Below are 15500 nucleotides of genomic sequence, written 5' to 3'. Positions count from 1 at the left end.
CAAATAAGTAGGAGTTACATTTGAGAAAGTGTAGTAATTACATTGGAACAGACACTAATAGGCAGCAGTGAGGGTGCAGCAGGATTTATACATCCTGGTTTCTTGGGAGAGGCACTTTAGGGCTCTTGATTTCTGAAGAAATTGATAATTAGTGACCCTTTTTAATCTTGAGTCCTGTTCTGCATATATTTCATCATGAAAGTCTCATTAAAAAAAATAACAGATATTTGGTGACAGCTCATGAAGAAAAGCTGGTGGTTTAATATACTAGGTGCAATTTCAATGTTCAAATGTCTCATGTTTCCTGTCTGTTGTAATAATCAGAAAAAAACTTGCAGAAAGTTACAACAAACCAGTTTTACACATGGAAGAAGCTACCAAAGAGTTGACATAAATTGCAGATGTCAAGGTTTTGTTAGTGCATTCAGTATGGGGCAAGTCCTAGTCAAATAATTTATGAGCTGTTGTGTAGTAAGGCTTGTGGTGTGAAGAACACACTAAGAATGTCCGATGCCAAGGAGTAGACAGTGGAACCATGGTTCAGTTGATGGGGTAGAGATGCAACTGCTTCAGGCTCAGTCTCTGTGCGGTCTTTGGGTCCCAGTGTCCCCTGGCCTGGGGGCAGGCAGGCTGGGAACCCCTGCTGGGGTTTTGCTGACCTGGCTGGTCCAGGAATGCCCCTGAACACATCACCCTACTCACAGGTGAGCTGTGGCTGCTCACATGGGCAAAGCTGCAGAACAAAAGAGCAGATCCTCTGAGTAGTGTCTGTACCTTAGCAAGTTTCCTTTATGTTTGTCTTAAATATGAACGTTATTATGGAATATAATATTCCAGTATTGTTCTCTGGCTTATTTGTAGCTATCTTCTCTCTCCCACTGAAAATATACACTTGGAGGCTGCATTGTGTTTTCTTGTGCTAAAATAAAAGGAGTCATTCTGCTGTGCCCAGGAGGGGATGTTGGATTTGAATACTAATATCAGACTGCAATAAAATTCAGAAAGACATTCTTCTGTGAGGAAAATACAATTTAATTCTTACAGAAGAAACTAATTAAGTCAGAGGCAAATGGTTCTGTGATTCTAAGGCTTATTGCTAATGCTACTGGATGTTACTTTGCTTTGGCTGTTACTCATGGTAATGAGAATGTGGATGTTTAGCACAGGAAAGATGCCTGGTTTCCTTTCCACTACGTTAGAGAAAAATAAAAAAGAAATATTTCTTTCTTCTTTTGTATCTTACAAAGAATGTATCAATTATGCCAATGGCTCAAGCACTTATTATTATGTTATTATTATTATGTTTTAAAACATACCTCAGAAGGTCCTCATTTTCAGTTTTATAATCAACTTTGGAGCTGTGTAGTAGAAAGCCACTAACTGAATGGACACTCTTAATAACACGTAGTGTCCCACTGACACAGCTTCCTTCAGCAAAAATCTGCAGACTGCACCTATGAATTATGATGTGAATGTGTGCAAAGTGTATGCCTATTCAAAAATAATTGATTGTTTGGTCTAAGGAGTAAATATGTATTCAGATTTTTAAGATAAATGGGAAGGTGCTTTGTAAAATAGAGAGCACAATGGCATCTTTACTTTTCAGCAGTTTAAATTTGTGTGATACATCAATCTATGTTGCTTTCTTTGACCATATTAATGTATGTAATATATATGTATTTTATATTTCTTATTACTCAGTGTATCTATCATGCAGGTCATTGTTTTGTGATTAACACTCTAACTGCATTTCTGTGCTGTGTCAGCAGACATTTTTTCAAAGTTGTATTGTTTTCTTTTATAATGTGGAATAATATTAAAACTTCTCAGAATTCCTCTATGTTTCAAGAAATGAACTTGTTATTGTTTCTTAATATGAGGAGCAACTGGAACTAATGTGTTTATTTCTTGTAATGGTGTTTATGCAGAGACCCTGAGATCATGCACATTATGCTTTTATTGTTACTTTCTCAGCTCCTTTGTTTTTCTAGCTGATGTAAAATAACATGATAAAATCTTAGGATCTGGGAAAGTGTTGGGCTTTTCAGTCCAGATACAAAACCAAAAAAATCAGACTGAACAAAAAGGAGTAATTTCATTTATTTGGAAGTAACTTTTGTCAATAATGCAGGTTGGCCTAAATTGCTTAATTCTTCTTGAAATAAGCACCTGAAGTATTTTTCTCTCTCTCAGCCTATACAAAGGTCACTCACATGCCAGATATCTCCTCCTACCAACATACAAAATTGAGATTTACAGAGGTGGAAGAGAGAGGAAAATCATTTGAATGAAAGCTGCATTCTAAAACTTTGGTTGCTTTTGAATGATCATCAAACACTGATGATGCTGGTGTAATGAGTAGTGGGACCTGTCCTTTGGATTTGCAACCTACTAAATAAACAAGTAGAAAAGAGTGACTGAGAGGGAAAACAATTTAACTCAAATTGCTGTTCTGAGTATAACAGGTTCTCAAACACATACCATGTAAGATTTTTGGGGATTTTAGTCACAATTTGCTATTAAGCTCTTTGGCTCTTTTAGCTAATTTGTGCTGCAGTAATGTTTGCAGACTCAAGTAAGGTAGGAGCCTTTTTTATGAGAGATGCTGTACAAGCACATTGTGAAAGCATTCAAGCCCTGGAGTGTTCGCAGTCCTAATAGAGAGTGAATGGTAGGGAGGTGTGGAGCAGTTTTCCAAGCTGGCAGCAAAGTTGTGAGTGTAAGACAAGTGTCTTACATAGCTGTAAGACAAGTGCCCTCTCCATAAAGCTGTAATAAATTCTTTACAAAACAGATTAGATTTAAAATATGGGGGTTTTAGATTTAAAATATGGGGGTTTTTTGGTGTAATATTTATAATTTCTGTTCTAGCAGAGTCTTAAACTGAGTTTATTAAAGACTGTTTTGCAAGTAGCAATGGACCAGCTCTGACATTGTTGTTGAGAATAGTATGAAATAGCACATGGGACCACTAATTTGTTTTGCTTTTCTGCATGACTTGTACTCTGATAATCAGGCTGAATGTTACTGGGTCAGCTGTTCAGCAGCCAGAAAGTAGCATGGTCTTACTGATTATTTTTTTCTGAGAATCATTCTCATATATTATTTGAGAATCTTGCACTTTTTCTTGGTTTCACAGGAGTGATTTTTAGTATTTATAGTATTTGAGTTTGCATTTTTTGCATATATAAGATGATTACTGGTAACTTTGATGATGAAATGAATGATATTTTATCTTATTAGTTCTTAAATACCAGATATTAAATGAGAATCAGAATTCCTGTCTATATCTGTCACCTTTCTTATTTTTAACACAATTCAGCAAAATCTTAGTGGGTCTTGGATCTGATCCACTGGAACCTGGAAGTGCATTTAAACCCCACATTTTTGCCTAATCCAAGTCTCACCAACAAACATTCCACAATTTCAGAGACAGAAGTAAAATTTTCAATAACCAAAGAACTGAAATGTAGCCCAGCTCTGTTACATATTTAATTAGAGCAGACCTTGCAGAGTACTCTGAAGATAATGAAATTCTAATGCGCTGGAAATCTCTGGAAATTTACTTTCCTTTTAAACTGTACTTTTTAAATAGGTAATCTGAATATTGATCTGATTGATAAAGTGAAGGTGAGGTGCTTCATGTAAGACATATAATAGTTTAGAATAAATGGTCAATAACTTTCCTTTTTATATCACCATAAGTTGACTTCACCAGACATCCATTAGATTGTAGATTTTTATTAAATAATATTAGGTTTTTGTATGCTTTTCCCCTCTAGAATATTACTCAATATGAGCTATACTGTTTAATAGACAGCAAGTCCAGTTGCTATCTTTTTTTAATAAATAAATGTTTTAATAAAAAGAATTGTAAAAGCAGTTTTACGTTAAAAGCCACCTGTAATTAGTTGCAGCATTTGCAGGCACTGTGGTTTTTTTGCACAGAGAATAATGAATATTCAATACTCTTTAATTGTTTATTTTAAACAGCTTAATGAGCTTCACAAAGGCAGGAAAACACTGAAAAATGTAAGCTAGAATCATAAAAATGCTTTGATTATATTTTCTCGCTGACTATCAACAGCCTCTGAGTGAAATGCTTCATGTGGTTGTGTTTTTCAGTAGTGATGGTGACACAGCTTTTCTGAGAGCTGCCCTCCTGGCAGTGGGAAGGGGCTGACACCTCTGTGCAGCAGGGCTGGTGCTGGGATGTGCAGACACAATTATCACAAGGGCTGATTATTCAGTGTAGAACACTTCATGATTATTCAGTGTAGGACACTTCAGATGTGCATGTGAGAAGCTGCCTTTTGGCAGTGAGAAAAAACATTCCAGGACTTTTTGAGCACTCTAATCAAGAAGATGGTTTTGCAGCATTGGTTCCCTCTCAAAAGCTGATACTCTACAGTGGCAAACAACAAAAAAATTCCTCTACACCTTTGTGTGGTCTGTTCCCTGCATTTAATTTCTAAAATTCTCTGCTGTTAATATAAATATTTTTTCATATATTCTGTGAGGGAGATAGACCTCATTTGGATCATTTAGGAAAAAAACAGCTATATGGACATTCCTCAGGTATTTTTGAGTGCAATGTTAAATAAACCAAACCATAAAGAGCCATAAAGAAAATGTGTTTCTATTTGAAAAATGAAGAAAAGGAGAATTTGTTCCCTAAATTACCAAGTAGAAGAATGGCTCAAAAAGATGCAGGTGGTTTCCAGTACTGCCACAGATTCCTATTTGGTTGTGTCTGAAAATGCAAACGTTACATGGTGATCTGCTGGATTACCTTATGGTTGGGCATAATTCTAAAAATTATGGCTCTATTTGACACCGAATTATAAGATCCACATAGAATATAGAAGGCAAACCTCACAAAATGTTTTCAAGTTTGGCTCTAAAATACTGTTTTAATGACACCTGGAAAACTTCAAGTTGGTAGAAAATTGGGCTGCTTTTTTTTTTAATGAACTCTATATTTTCTATGTAGTGAAAAGGAGTAATTCTTGAATTAGCATACAAAGTAACCTTTCTAAGGAGCATACTGAGTATTTTAAGCTTTTATTAAACTTTAACTTTTTTTTTTCTCTACCTCACCCTGTCCCAGGATGCCTTTGAGGTAATGGCAGAAAATTATGAGTTCAAAGAAAATGAAATATTCTGCCTGGAATTTTTAAGGGCAGCTTCTTTGCTGAAATCTCTTCCATTTTCAGTAACCAGAATGAAAGATATCCAAGGGTTGCCCTGCATGGGAGACCAAGTCAGAGATATCATTGAGGTAATGTACTTCTGAATTATCTGCCAATGGATTCTTTTACAGGTCAGCATTTACAGGTCACAGGGAGGAGCACTGCACATCTCTGTGTGTGTACAAACCTCCTGCATTTCCTGTAATAACAATGTGTTTTCTATGCTTCTAAGAATGAAATGATTTTTGGAAACCTTTTGTGATAACACAAGGGTCAGTCATGGAACCCCCACTCTTAGGAATGAGGGTAACAAGTGAATAAATACAAGGGAATAAATAAAGCAGTATGAGCTTTGCATGGAATTTCTAAGGGCTCACTCTGATTTCGATGCAACAGTTAAACTGTTAATAGTTTTGTTCATGTGACTTCTGCCCTTGGCAACATCACTTCACTCACCTGAATGCTTTATTAGAAATATATTTTTTGTGGAAGTGGTAAATATTTTAGTACTTTAATGCTAAATCTTACCTTGCTAGGTTATAGCAAGTTATATATAGTTGTAGCAGAGCCTTTTAGCCCGGTGATGGATGAACTCTACATTCCTACTGGAACTTGGAGTATTCCCTGCATTTTTCTTCAGTTCTTAGCCTTTTCAGGACCCGCATCTGAGTGCTGCTGTTCCAGCAGGTAGCTGCTCAGGGGTCATTGCTGAGTGCTGTGCTTTGCTCTGGGTCCTCATTTCCCCATTCCACCAGTTAAGAATGCACCCTCTGAAGTGCTTTCAGTACTTCCTGTGTGGGGGCTGGGATTGCAATGGAGATTCCACAAAAATAGGATGGTTTTTAGGGGTGCTATTGGTGGTTTTCTTTGTTAGTTTTATTTTTAATTTTTATCAGAAAGACTAAAAGAAATGGACACTCCAGAAAAAAGGTATTTGTTCTTGCAATGGTCTTACTTTTGAGAGTAGAAAACGTAACCAAATAATGAAATCTAATTTTTAGGACAAGTCATTGATAGCTTGTGATAAATAACTGCTTTCTGGCTGCGACTTTATGAGTAAATAAGTACTGTGAAATATATTCCATGGTCCCAGTTTCTACTTCATCCTTGAGTAAATTTATGAGTAAGTAAGGACTGTGAAATTTATTCTGTGGTTCCAGTTTCTCCTTCATCCTTCAGCAATTTTCTTTCTTTAGAAGGGTTGCAGAATTTGATCCTAAGGGAATAAAACAATATGCTTGCTAGGGGTTCTTTATTGATTAATAAATATTGATAAAACTTGATTTTAGATTATTTCACTAAATCTTGTAATTGTAGTAAGGTCTTAAAATGGATTTTTAATTATTTTTAATAAATAATATTTTTCTTTGTTTAGGAGATTATTGAAGAAGGAGAGAGTTCTAGAGTTAAAGAAGTGTTAAATGATGAGCGGTACAAGGCATTTAAGGTAAATCCTTTGAGTTTTGTTGCTGCTGTTTAAAAATTTTTCTCCCTTTAGTAGAACTTGGACAAGGCCATCCATGTTATTATAAAGGGAAAACCAATATCTAGTACAAAGAAGGATAGGTCTTGAATAAAAAGAAAGGGATATCGAGAAACAGTGACAAGGAATAATGTGAAATAACTTTCTATTTTTAATTAATGTGGTGTATACATAGTTACTGTTAAGTAATATAATGCAACTTACACTTTGCTGTAAGTTTAATGTGATGTTAGTTTCATTTTTGCCTCAGCTGTTTATACTTTTAAAATTACTTCATTTTATTCTGGAATTAAGAAAAAAACAGATGAAGAAGATGACTCAGATCTGTTGTAATTCTCTTTTGTGTGAGGCAGGAGGACTGGAGCTGTTTCTTCCTTAGGCATGTTGTAGAGCCTTATTCACACAACTTCATAGTTGCAGGGAATCTAAACCACATAAATACCGCAGTTCCCATTACTGAAATATATATTGAATTCTCCATTGGAAGCATGCAGGATGAACAAACATTTTTAAAAATTTTATAGAGATCAAAATTTTTGATCTCTATACTCAGTCTTCAGAAAAATTAAAACAGAGTAAGGATTGTTTAATTCTCCCTGTTATCACTCACTTTTGCTTCAGCTATCCAAAGGCTCTTCCATTCTCTCTGACCTGCAATGGAAGGGTGTTCAGTGACAGCTGTTGATGTCATCTCTAGTGATATTCAAAAAGAGGTGTACATTCACATGTATAGTAGAATTCAAGAAGCAGCCTTTCTTATTAATGCATGATTGCATTACAGCATGATTGAGGAACAGCTATTAAATCTTCAGGGTTTAAGAAAATCTCTTGGAGATTAGAAAAAAACCTATTAGGAAACAAATTATCTCAAATATGCTTTATACCTTGTTTCACATGCAAAATTACAACAAACTTAGGTGGCTCTACTTCTTAGCTGAGCATACATCTCAACATTTTGTTTAAATTAGTTGTGACCAGTTGTTTCCACTGATTTTTTATGAGATTCTGAGAAGAATCTCATATTAGTGAATTCTTAGATTTTCCTGTTTAGCATAGTCTGGTACCTGCTGCTTCATTTATCACAGCTCGAAAGATCACTGCTGGCCCCAGGACCATGGTTATCAAATGACTGAATTAAATTATAGCCAATGTTTTAGATGCAGGGACATGAACTGACAGAAGTGGGTGCTGCAGAGAGTCAGTTTGTGTGATGGGTTTCACCAGCTGAAAAGAAATGGGCTCCCTGTTACTTGTGCTGCATGGCTGGCAGCATCTCTAGCATCTAAAAACATGCTAAATAATAATGGATCTAAGTATAGAAAGAAAAAGCCACAATTTTATTTTTTCCCCTAAAACTTTGGGTGTATAGAATCCTTTTTCTTTAGTTCTTTCTCTCAGCATTAATTAAGTCTCCTAGAATAATTTAAAACCCAGTAATAGACCCTTTCGAAAATATTTCAGCACTCACAAAAACATAAAGAGGTAAAAATCAAAGTATTAAAAAAATTATATCCTTTTATAAGCACCCATGATTCAGACAAAGAGTAGGTAATTTCACACATTATATACAAAATGTAGGGCAATTCCTATTTAATATTATCAATTATTTTAATTTTTCAATTTTAAAATCTTAATTATTTCAAAGGAATGAATATCTTCACAAAACCACAAAATAAAGCCAGGATGTTTGGGATTCAGAGGTTGTAGATTCAATGGAAAAGAGCAGTTGTTCATGTCTTACACAGTTACTCATCGAATTCCATAGAAGTACAATGCAAGGTGGAGAGCTACAGCATTGACAAAGTGAACATAAAGAACGTGCTTTTAGGCAAACGTGAAAGTTTTCCCTCTTCTTCCATATGAGATAGCAATCCAGTGAATCATGCTTACAGCTTCTGCTTTACATCCTTTTGTGGGTAATAACTTAGTGAACAATATGACTTTGTTATAGATGGAACATGACCACACAAAAATTTCTGGTGGACTGGAAGATTTTGGCATGTTTTGTTTGTCACTTTTTTGGTTTGTTCAGGAATGTGTGGGTTTTTGGTTTTTATTTTGTTTTGTTTTGTTTGTTTGTTTATTTTGATGTTTTGGTTTTTTTTGGCTTTTTTTGTTTGATTTTTTGGTTGGGTTTTTTTTGGCCTTTTTTTTTTGTTTTGAGAGCTGGTAGCGCATATAGCACACAGCCATAATGTCAGTCAAATTCTGAAGATAAAGTTGTGACATCTCTTGTTCTATCCCATCAGTGTCAGGGAATCGAGCTATCTAATGTCACTGTTTGATTTCTATTAAGAAATGGAGTACAAATAAAGAATACTACCCTTATTTCAAACCTTAGTTAAAAGTGTACATTTTAGTAAATTATATAAAGGTACTGGGACTACTGCTGTATTTTTGTTTGGATTTCATGTTAATGAGAACTGCCCATGTATAAAACCAGTTCTGTTGAATGTAGTCATGCTACAAGGGAAGGGAAGCTGAACCTGTAGGTTTGTATCACACTATTTGTCTTCAGTGTAGGCTTAACTCTGCCATTGCTTTCCCTGAGAAACCTTGTTGTTGCCTACTTATTATTAATTCACTGCTGCTTTAGAAAGCAGCACTGAAATGTTTTTCTACTGACCTTAGCAATTCACTTCAGTCTTTGGAGTGGGAGTGAAGACATCTGAGAAATGGTACAGAATGGGTCTGCGAACTGTGGAAGAGGTAAAAGCTGACAAGACCCTGAAGCTGTCAAAAATGCAGAAAGCAGGTAAGGTGAGAGTGTCATAAAAACTTGTATCTCAGTGCTCTAAGAACTTGATAACAGAGTCACAGGGGAAGGAAAAGCTCATTTCTGTTCTCTTGCTGCAGTCTTGGAATACTGAGTTATTAGGTGGAAATATTTGGACCAGCTGAGCTCCTAATTCAAAATTATGTCATTCAAAACATAGGAATATGCATATTTTTAAATTGCTTGCACAGATACCAAATGAAATCTCTTATACACAAAACTATTAATGATTCATTATTGCACAGGTTGTGAAAAAATGACAAAATTGGGAAAGCCCAAAACTACTTTTCAGAGGAGATCTGTCTCCCTCAAGGCAGCCCTAATTTACTGATAAATCTAGACTTGTAATAAAGTACTTATAAATTTTTTTCTAAAATCCTAGTACATCTTAGCTTTAAAATGTTAACTTGATCACAAGTAATATTCCTTCCCCATAGATTTTGTGTGTATGCACTGTTTCCCTAAATAAATGAACTAATTTAAACAAAGAAATGAGTTACATTAAGGAAAACATATTCTATAATATGACATTAAAATAATGTAACTTTATTTTACATTAAATTTGTTACCTCAGGCTCCCTTGGATCGAATTTCTTGTATTTGTGCTTCTTTGTCCCTCTTTTACATGTCATTTTACATGTCATATTCAAATGTGAAGCAAGCTGCCATACTGGGTACTTTCAACCCAAGCTCTATGATCAGAAATAAGATAGCTGGGATATTTCACATACTTCTGGGCTCTATACTTGTGTAGAAGACCATTATTTTGGGAAGACTGCCTTTTGAAACAGTTCATACAAAAATGCCATTGATGGGAGATGATAGGGAAGTCAGAGTAATTTATAAATATTCAGGTCCTAAGAAAGTGGAGAATTATTGTTATTGCTGTGTTGACAAATTACATGACAAATTGTAATGACAAAAATACACATAAACTCTATGGACAAAGATGAGGGAAGAAAGAGGCTGTCTTTGCCCTGTGTTCCCTTGTACCCACACCACCTGTGATTTGGGCCTTGAATAATGCTGTGTATATTTTATTATTTCTGTGGAGTGATCAGCACTTTTCCCCTTTGATTTCCAGGGCTTCTCTACTACGAGGACCTTGTTAGCTGTGTGTCTAAGGCAGAGGCAGATGCAGTGAGCTTGATTGTCAAGAATACTGTGTGTACATTTCTACCAGATGCTTTAGTCACCATAACTGGTGGTTTCAGGAGGTGAGTGAAAAAAAATGAGGTCACTTGGCTGTTTTATGCAGGTGCATAAAAAAGGATGTTTGTGTCATGGAAAAATCAAAGAAGCTTTGTGGGAAAGTATCAGAGTTTGTTTTCAACATTTTTGTGGGTTTGTTTGTTGGTTTGGTTGTTTTTTTTTTTTTTTTTTGAACAGGAGAGCAGTTCTATGACAGTCCCAGGTTCCTGTTTTTTGTTGCTGTAGATGGTTAGTTTTACTGCATCTGAATTCCCAAGGCTAAGACTATTGTAAGGCCATGCTTGAAGGCAGGCTTAAGGCAGTCTTGGTTTGTACTGTTAGAACTATACTTGGAATAAACAGCTACTAAAATTACTATAAAGCACTGACTAAATTAAATATATACTAACATCTGTATAAATAGGATGATCTCAGAATTCCTTTCCTGGTTGATTTTTATTACAAATAATTTTGATCTTGCTCTGCAAAACCAAACCCAAAGCTGTTTTTCAGAAAATCTATTCTTTCACCACTTATTTGAGAGCTTTCTTACAGTCACACAACAGAGTACTGAGACTGGAAATGGTCTTCAGGAGTTCTGCTTTCCTTGCTCTATTCCCAGTCCCCCATTATGTCCTCCTTGTGCTACATGTTATGCTCTTAAACAAAAAAATGTAGTCAGTTCTACCTCTTGCTGCTGAATTTCATACATTGTAAGACTTTGAATATATTTTAAATATAAAAGTATCTTTGAAAGATACTTATTCTCATAAAACTCAAAATATACAATTCTGTGACTCTCATGCATCTAAAACTGATATGAGAGCAAAAGACAGAAGAATATTAATAATTAATATATCACCTGTGTGTTTTAATATTGTAAACCTAGATAGGTCAGACTCAATCCAGTACTAAATTAAGGCCTTTTATAATTTATAATTTCTACAGTTCAGCGATTGTGTTGAATATTTTTATCATATTTGTCCCTTTTCATGATATTTATAATTATTCCTTGGATATCCCATATTTATTGTGGGAATGTTAGTAGTCTCCAGCTACATAATTTCAGTAAAACTGTGTGGTCAATAAGAAGCATTAGGCTAAGTAGGAACCCTGACCAGAGGTTTAGGAACAAGGTGAAATTTTATGTTCAAAACCTCAAATGTCATCATTCTGTGAGTCTTTGTTTCAGGGACACGTGGTGTCTCTCAAGAGAGTCTCTGTTTAAGGGAATCTTTATTTAGGAGACTCTCCCCACTGATGCAAATCAGTCAGAGACCTTGTGTTATTGGTAACTTGGATGCAATTGATTAACACATCTAGATGGGTCAGAGCTTTATGGGTTATTTACTGAAAAGTCCCAGTTTCATCTAATGTAGTGTATTTGTGAGCTTTGTTGGTAGCATAGTTTGCAAAGTTTGACTCTCACAAATCAAATTAAAGCCTTTAGTCTTGCTTATTGTCGTGGGGAGATATGATAGTCATTCTCTTTTTTATTAATAATAAGCTTTTGTATCTCTAAATGGGTGTAGCAAGGCAGAAGAGAAATTATTTAAGTACCTACTGATGCCTACTAGTGGGTAATTCTGTTACTAATTACATGCCTTTAACTGTACAAGAATATATTGAACAATAGGTTTCAATATGTCAGTCCTAATGGTATTTTACCAGCCCATGGAAAAGAAATGCTGCAGTGCAGGATTTGCAGATAACTTGATGGATTGAGATGCCTCTTTCAGGCCCCTGTATTTTAATTGCTGAGTTGCAATAGGGTTGACTACATCTGTTCTTTTTTGCCTGTCTCCTGTAGTGGAAATGCTCTTCAGCAAGAAGTTTGTATAAGCTTAGTAGCTCACCGTTTTCAATTACCAAATTATTTTTTGTTCCTTTCATCTTTATATAAATATTTTCATAAATAGGCAAGCCATATCATTTAAACAGTTCCCTCATTCTACACCCTGTACACTGCTGTTATAAGAGGAAAAGTAGCTCATGATTGCTCTGAATGATCTACCCAGGACCCAGATTTGCCTTGCTTTGTAGTCCTGTTTCATAGCTTGGGAAGAAATTAACAGTTGATTGTTTTCCTCCAGATTTTTGATTGGAGAGTTCAAAGTCATGAGTCTCATAAACCTTACTATGCAGGAGAACTGGATGGATCAAAACAAGCAGAACTTCCATAGAGATCTGCAGCTATGGAGATTCAATAGAAGCGAAATATGAAAGTAGAGATGAAAGTTACATTCTTTTCCCCAAATCTATTATGTACACACATGGGTGCATATATTTGTTGTGTTACTAAATATTTTCCTTTAAATGTCAAGAAATCAGATGATGCAGAGATTCTTCAAATCAAAATTAAGAAGCATAGTACAAAAGGTAAAGTAACTGTTAGGTTTTGTTCTGTTTTATTTTAAATCCCAGCAAACTTGTTAATGGACTTTTCTTTGGATTGATTAATCTTTCACCTTTTGTATGGCTTATTTTCCTAGTCTGGTAAAAAATAAAAGAATCATGATGGCAACCCTTCATATCTTTCTAATTTGAAATAATTCAGGAGCAGAAATTAATAAATTAATGAAGTCTAGGTAAGTTTATCCCTCATTACTTTCCTATAGGAACTGCTGTAAAACATTCCTTGAGTTTCAGTGAGTATAGTTTCAATTGAGATGTTGGGAGAGTTTTTCTTTTTCTTTTTGTTTTTCTGTCAACATTTCCAACACTTATCTGGGTCATTTTGAAACAGAAATTGCAACATTGTAATGCATGGAAATACAGAAATAGAGGAACTGTAGTTATAAAATAAATCACACCCACATGGTGTGGAAGGTATTTAATTTTCTATTCAGGTAAGGTGTCAGGGAGGGTGACTGCAGAGGAAGAATCAAAGATGCTGATAGTGCAATATAAATCATGCCATGGACAACATTATTAGAAAGACTGAATTTGCAAAGTCTGTTTGAATTGGCATAGTATTATTTTCAGTGCTCAGCCTTTCTTATTTTGTGATTTAAGCTAATGAGACAAATTCTGAGGTGGAGAATAGCACTTCATAGGTTACACAATTCCCCGAGGGTGAAGTATCCCTTCCCACATAAACAGGGGCATTGGGATGGGGAGAAGAAACACCTTATTCTAATCAGCAACATCCCTGATAAATAATGCACTTGTCCCAGCTATATCCAAGACAGGAGTGTAGTTTAGGCTAATGTGTGTTATCACTTTTAAATGAGTTAAATTGTGGACCTGACAACTGCTTTTTCCTGTGGATATTAAAAGAGTAATTTTATTCCATGAAGAGAATTAAGGAGATTTCTGTAGTAACAGCATTAATTCATTTTGTGGATATCACTGCATGTTACAGAATATTTTATTCCTATTAGCAGTATGTTAATGCCTTTAATAGTAATACTAGCATTGTTGTAGGGTCATTAGTAATGACAAGGCACTGGAGCATTATGGTATTCTGTAAGATCCTGGTTTTTAGCTAACTTGATTTAGCTGCTGATACTTGGTTTTGCCCCAATATGTGATCTAAATTGTAGGTTTCATAAGAGCTTGGAGGAAACACTGTATCCTATATGTAGTTTATGGTTTCAGTCTCTTTACTGGTTGCTCATATCTCAGTACTGATACCCACAGCCTCCAAATTTGGCTAGAGAAGTTCAGAAAAGGATCTGGAATAAGAATTACGTACCATAATAAGAATATTATATATATACATATATAAGAACTGTGTTTTCAGAATGGTTTTCTGTGTGCCCTGTCCATCTGATTCACAAATTATTTACAAATTAGGGTTCAGTTTTATTGTGCTGGATGTAACAGTTGTGGTTAGCTCTGCAGCAGTTGAGTTCTTTCTCTGTGTGAGGGCATGGGTGCCATATCATCTATAGGCACTTATTTTTTAAAAAATTATTTAGAGATCCTCTTAGTATTATGATTTCACTTGTCCCTTTCTCAAACATTTACTTAGACACACTCTTGTTGGCTTCTCCAACCTTAGCCTTTAGAGAAAGTGAAGTAGACTAAGGAGAGGTTTTGTTTTGGGTAATTTTTCATATTGCAGTTCTGAAGAAGCTGTTCAATTGTCTTGGGCATTGCATCCTGAAGAATAACTAGTGTATCTTGTCTTGTTTTATCTTTAGGGGAGGTTAATTTTTCCATGCTGTATCAGTCTTTAAGGAAGTTTTATTGCCAGTCTCTCTTATTGTTAATTCTGTCCTAACATGAACCTGAGTGTAGATCACTATCTCCTTGCTTGAATTTTTTATTATCTTTTAGAAATGAGGATTTGATACACTGTAACATTTGTAGATAAGAATTATTAATAGAAAAGCAATGAAGAGAGCAAAGGACATGGTGACTGTGTTTGTCAGGCACCACAGCCATACTTTTGGATATTACAATGCAAAAAATTCTTTCCTGTGTGCAGTGACATTTCCTACAAGGCAAAGGAATGCATAAAGTAATGACATGGGACAGGATTCTGCTCTTTCCTGTTCTGCACCAAGAAAATAATTTAAAGATATCTCTTCTTTCAATCTTGGAGATAAGATGAAATAGCTGAGACAAAGAAAGACTTTGAGAGATTATTTTACAGGTTCATGCAGTGATAAATAACCAAGGTTATTGTGGCACCTTTGTTTCAGAAATAAGACTTCTATATGGCATGAGGAATCACATTTATCTAACTGTGCTGGCACATGCTCATAAAGGAGAGACTGTGAGATTGAATGTCTGAAGAATATTACACTTTCCAGGCTTTGGAATATACACAAGACTTTGTGCTTTATTTAATCAAGCTTGTCGTGTGAATTCTGGCTGAAGTTCTTGATAACTCATAGAACATCTGATC

General features: G+C 35.2%; 1 protein-coding gene across 1 annotated transcript in view; it reads left to right on the top strand.

Moving 5' to 3' along the window:
* The window catches only part of DNTT (DNA nucleotidylexotransferase), a 74335-nt gene that overhangs the window by 12886 nt on the left and 45949 nt on the right, over positions 1-15500 (top strand). The window contains exons 4-7 of the mRNA XM_059477024.1: positions 5111-5281; positions 6568-6639; positions 9307-9430; positions 10536-10668. Of these exons, the coding sequence (XP_059333007.1) occupies positions 5111-5281; positions 6568-6639; positions 9307-9430; positions 10536-10668 (500 nt within the window). The remainder of the gene's footprint in view (positions 1-5110; positions 5282-6567; positions 6640-9306; positions 9431-10535; positions 10669-15500) is intronic.

Source organism: Ammospiza nelsoni, chromosome 8 (genome assembly GCF_027579445.1).
Source record: "Ammospiza nelsoni isolate bAmmNel1 chromosome 8, bAmmNel1.pri, whole genome shotgun sequence".
NCBI classification, from domain to species: Eukaryota; Metazoa; Chordata; class Aves; order Passeriformes; family Passerellidae; genus Ammospiza; species Ammospiza nelsoni.
Note: the sequence above shows the minus strand (reverse complement) of the source record. Positions and strands in the feature narration are given on the sequence as shown.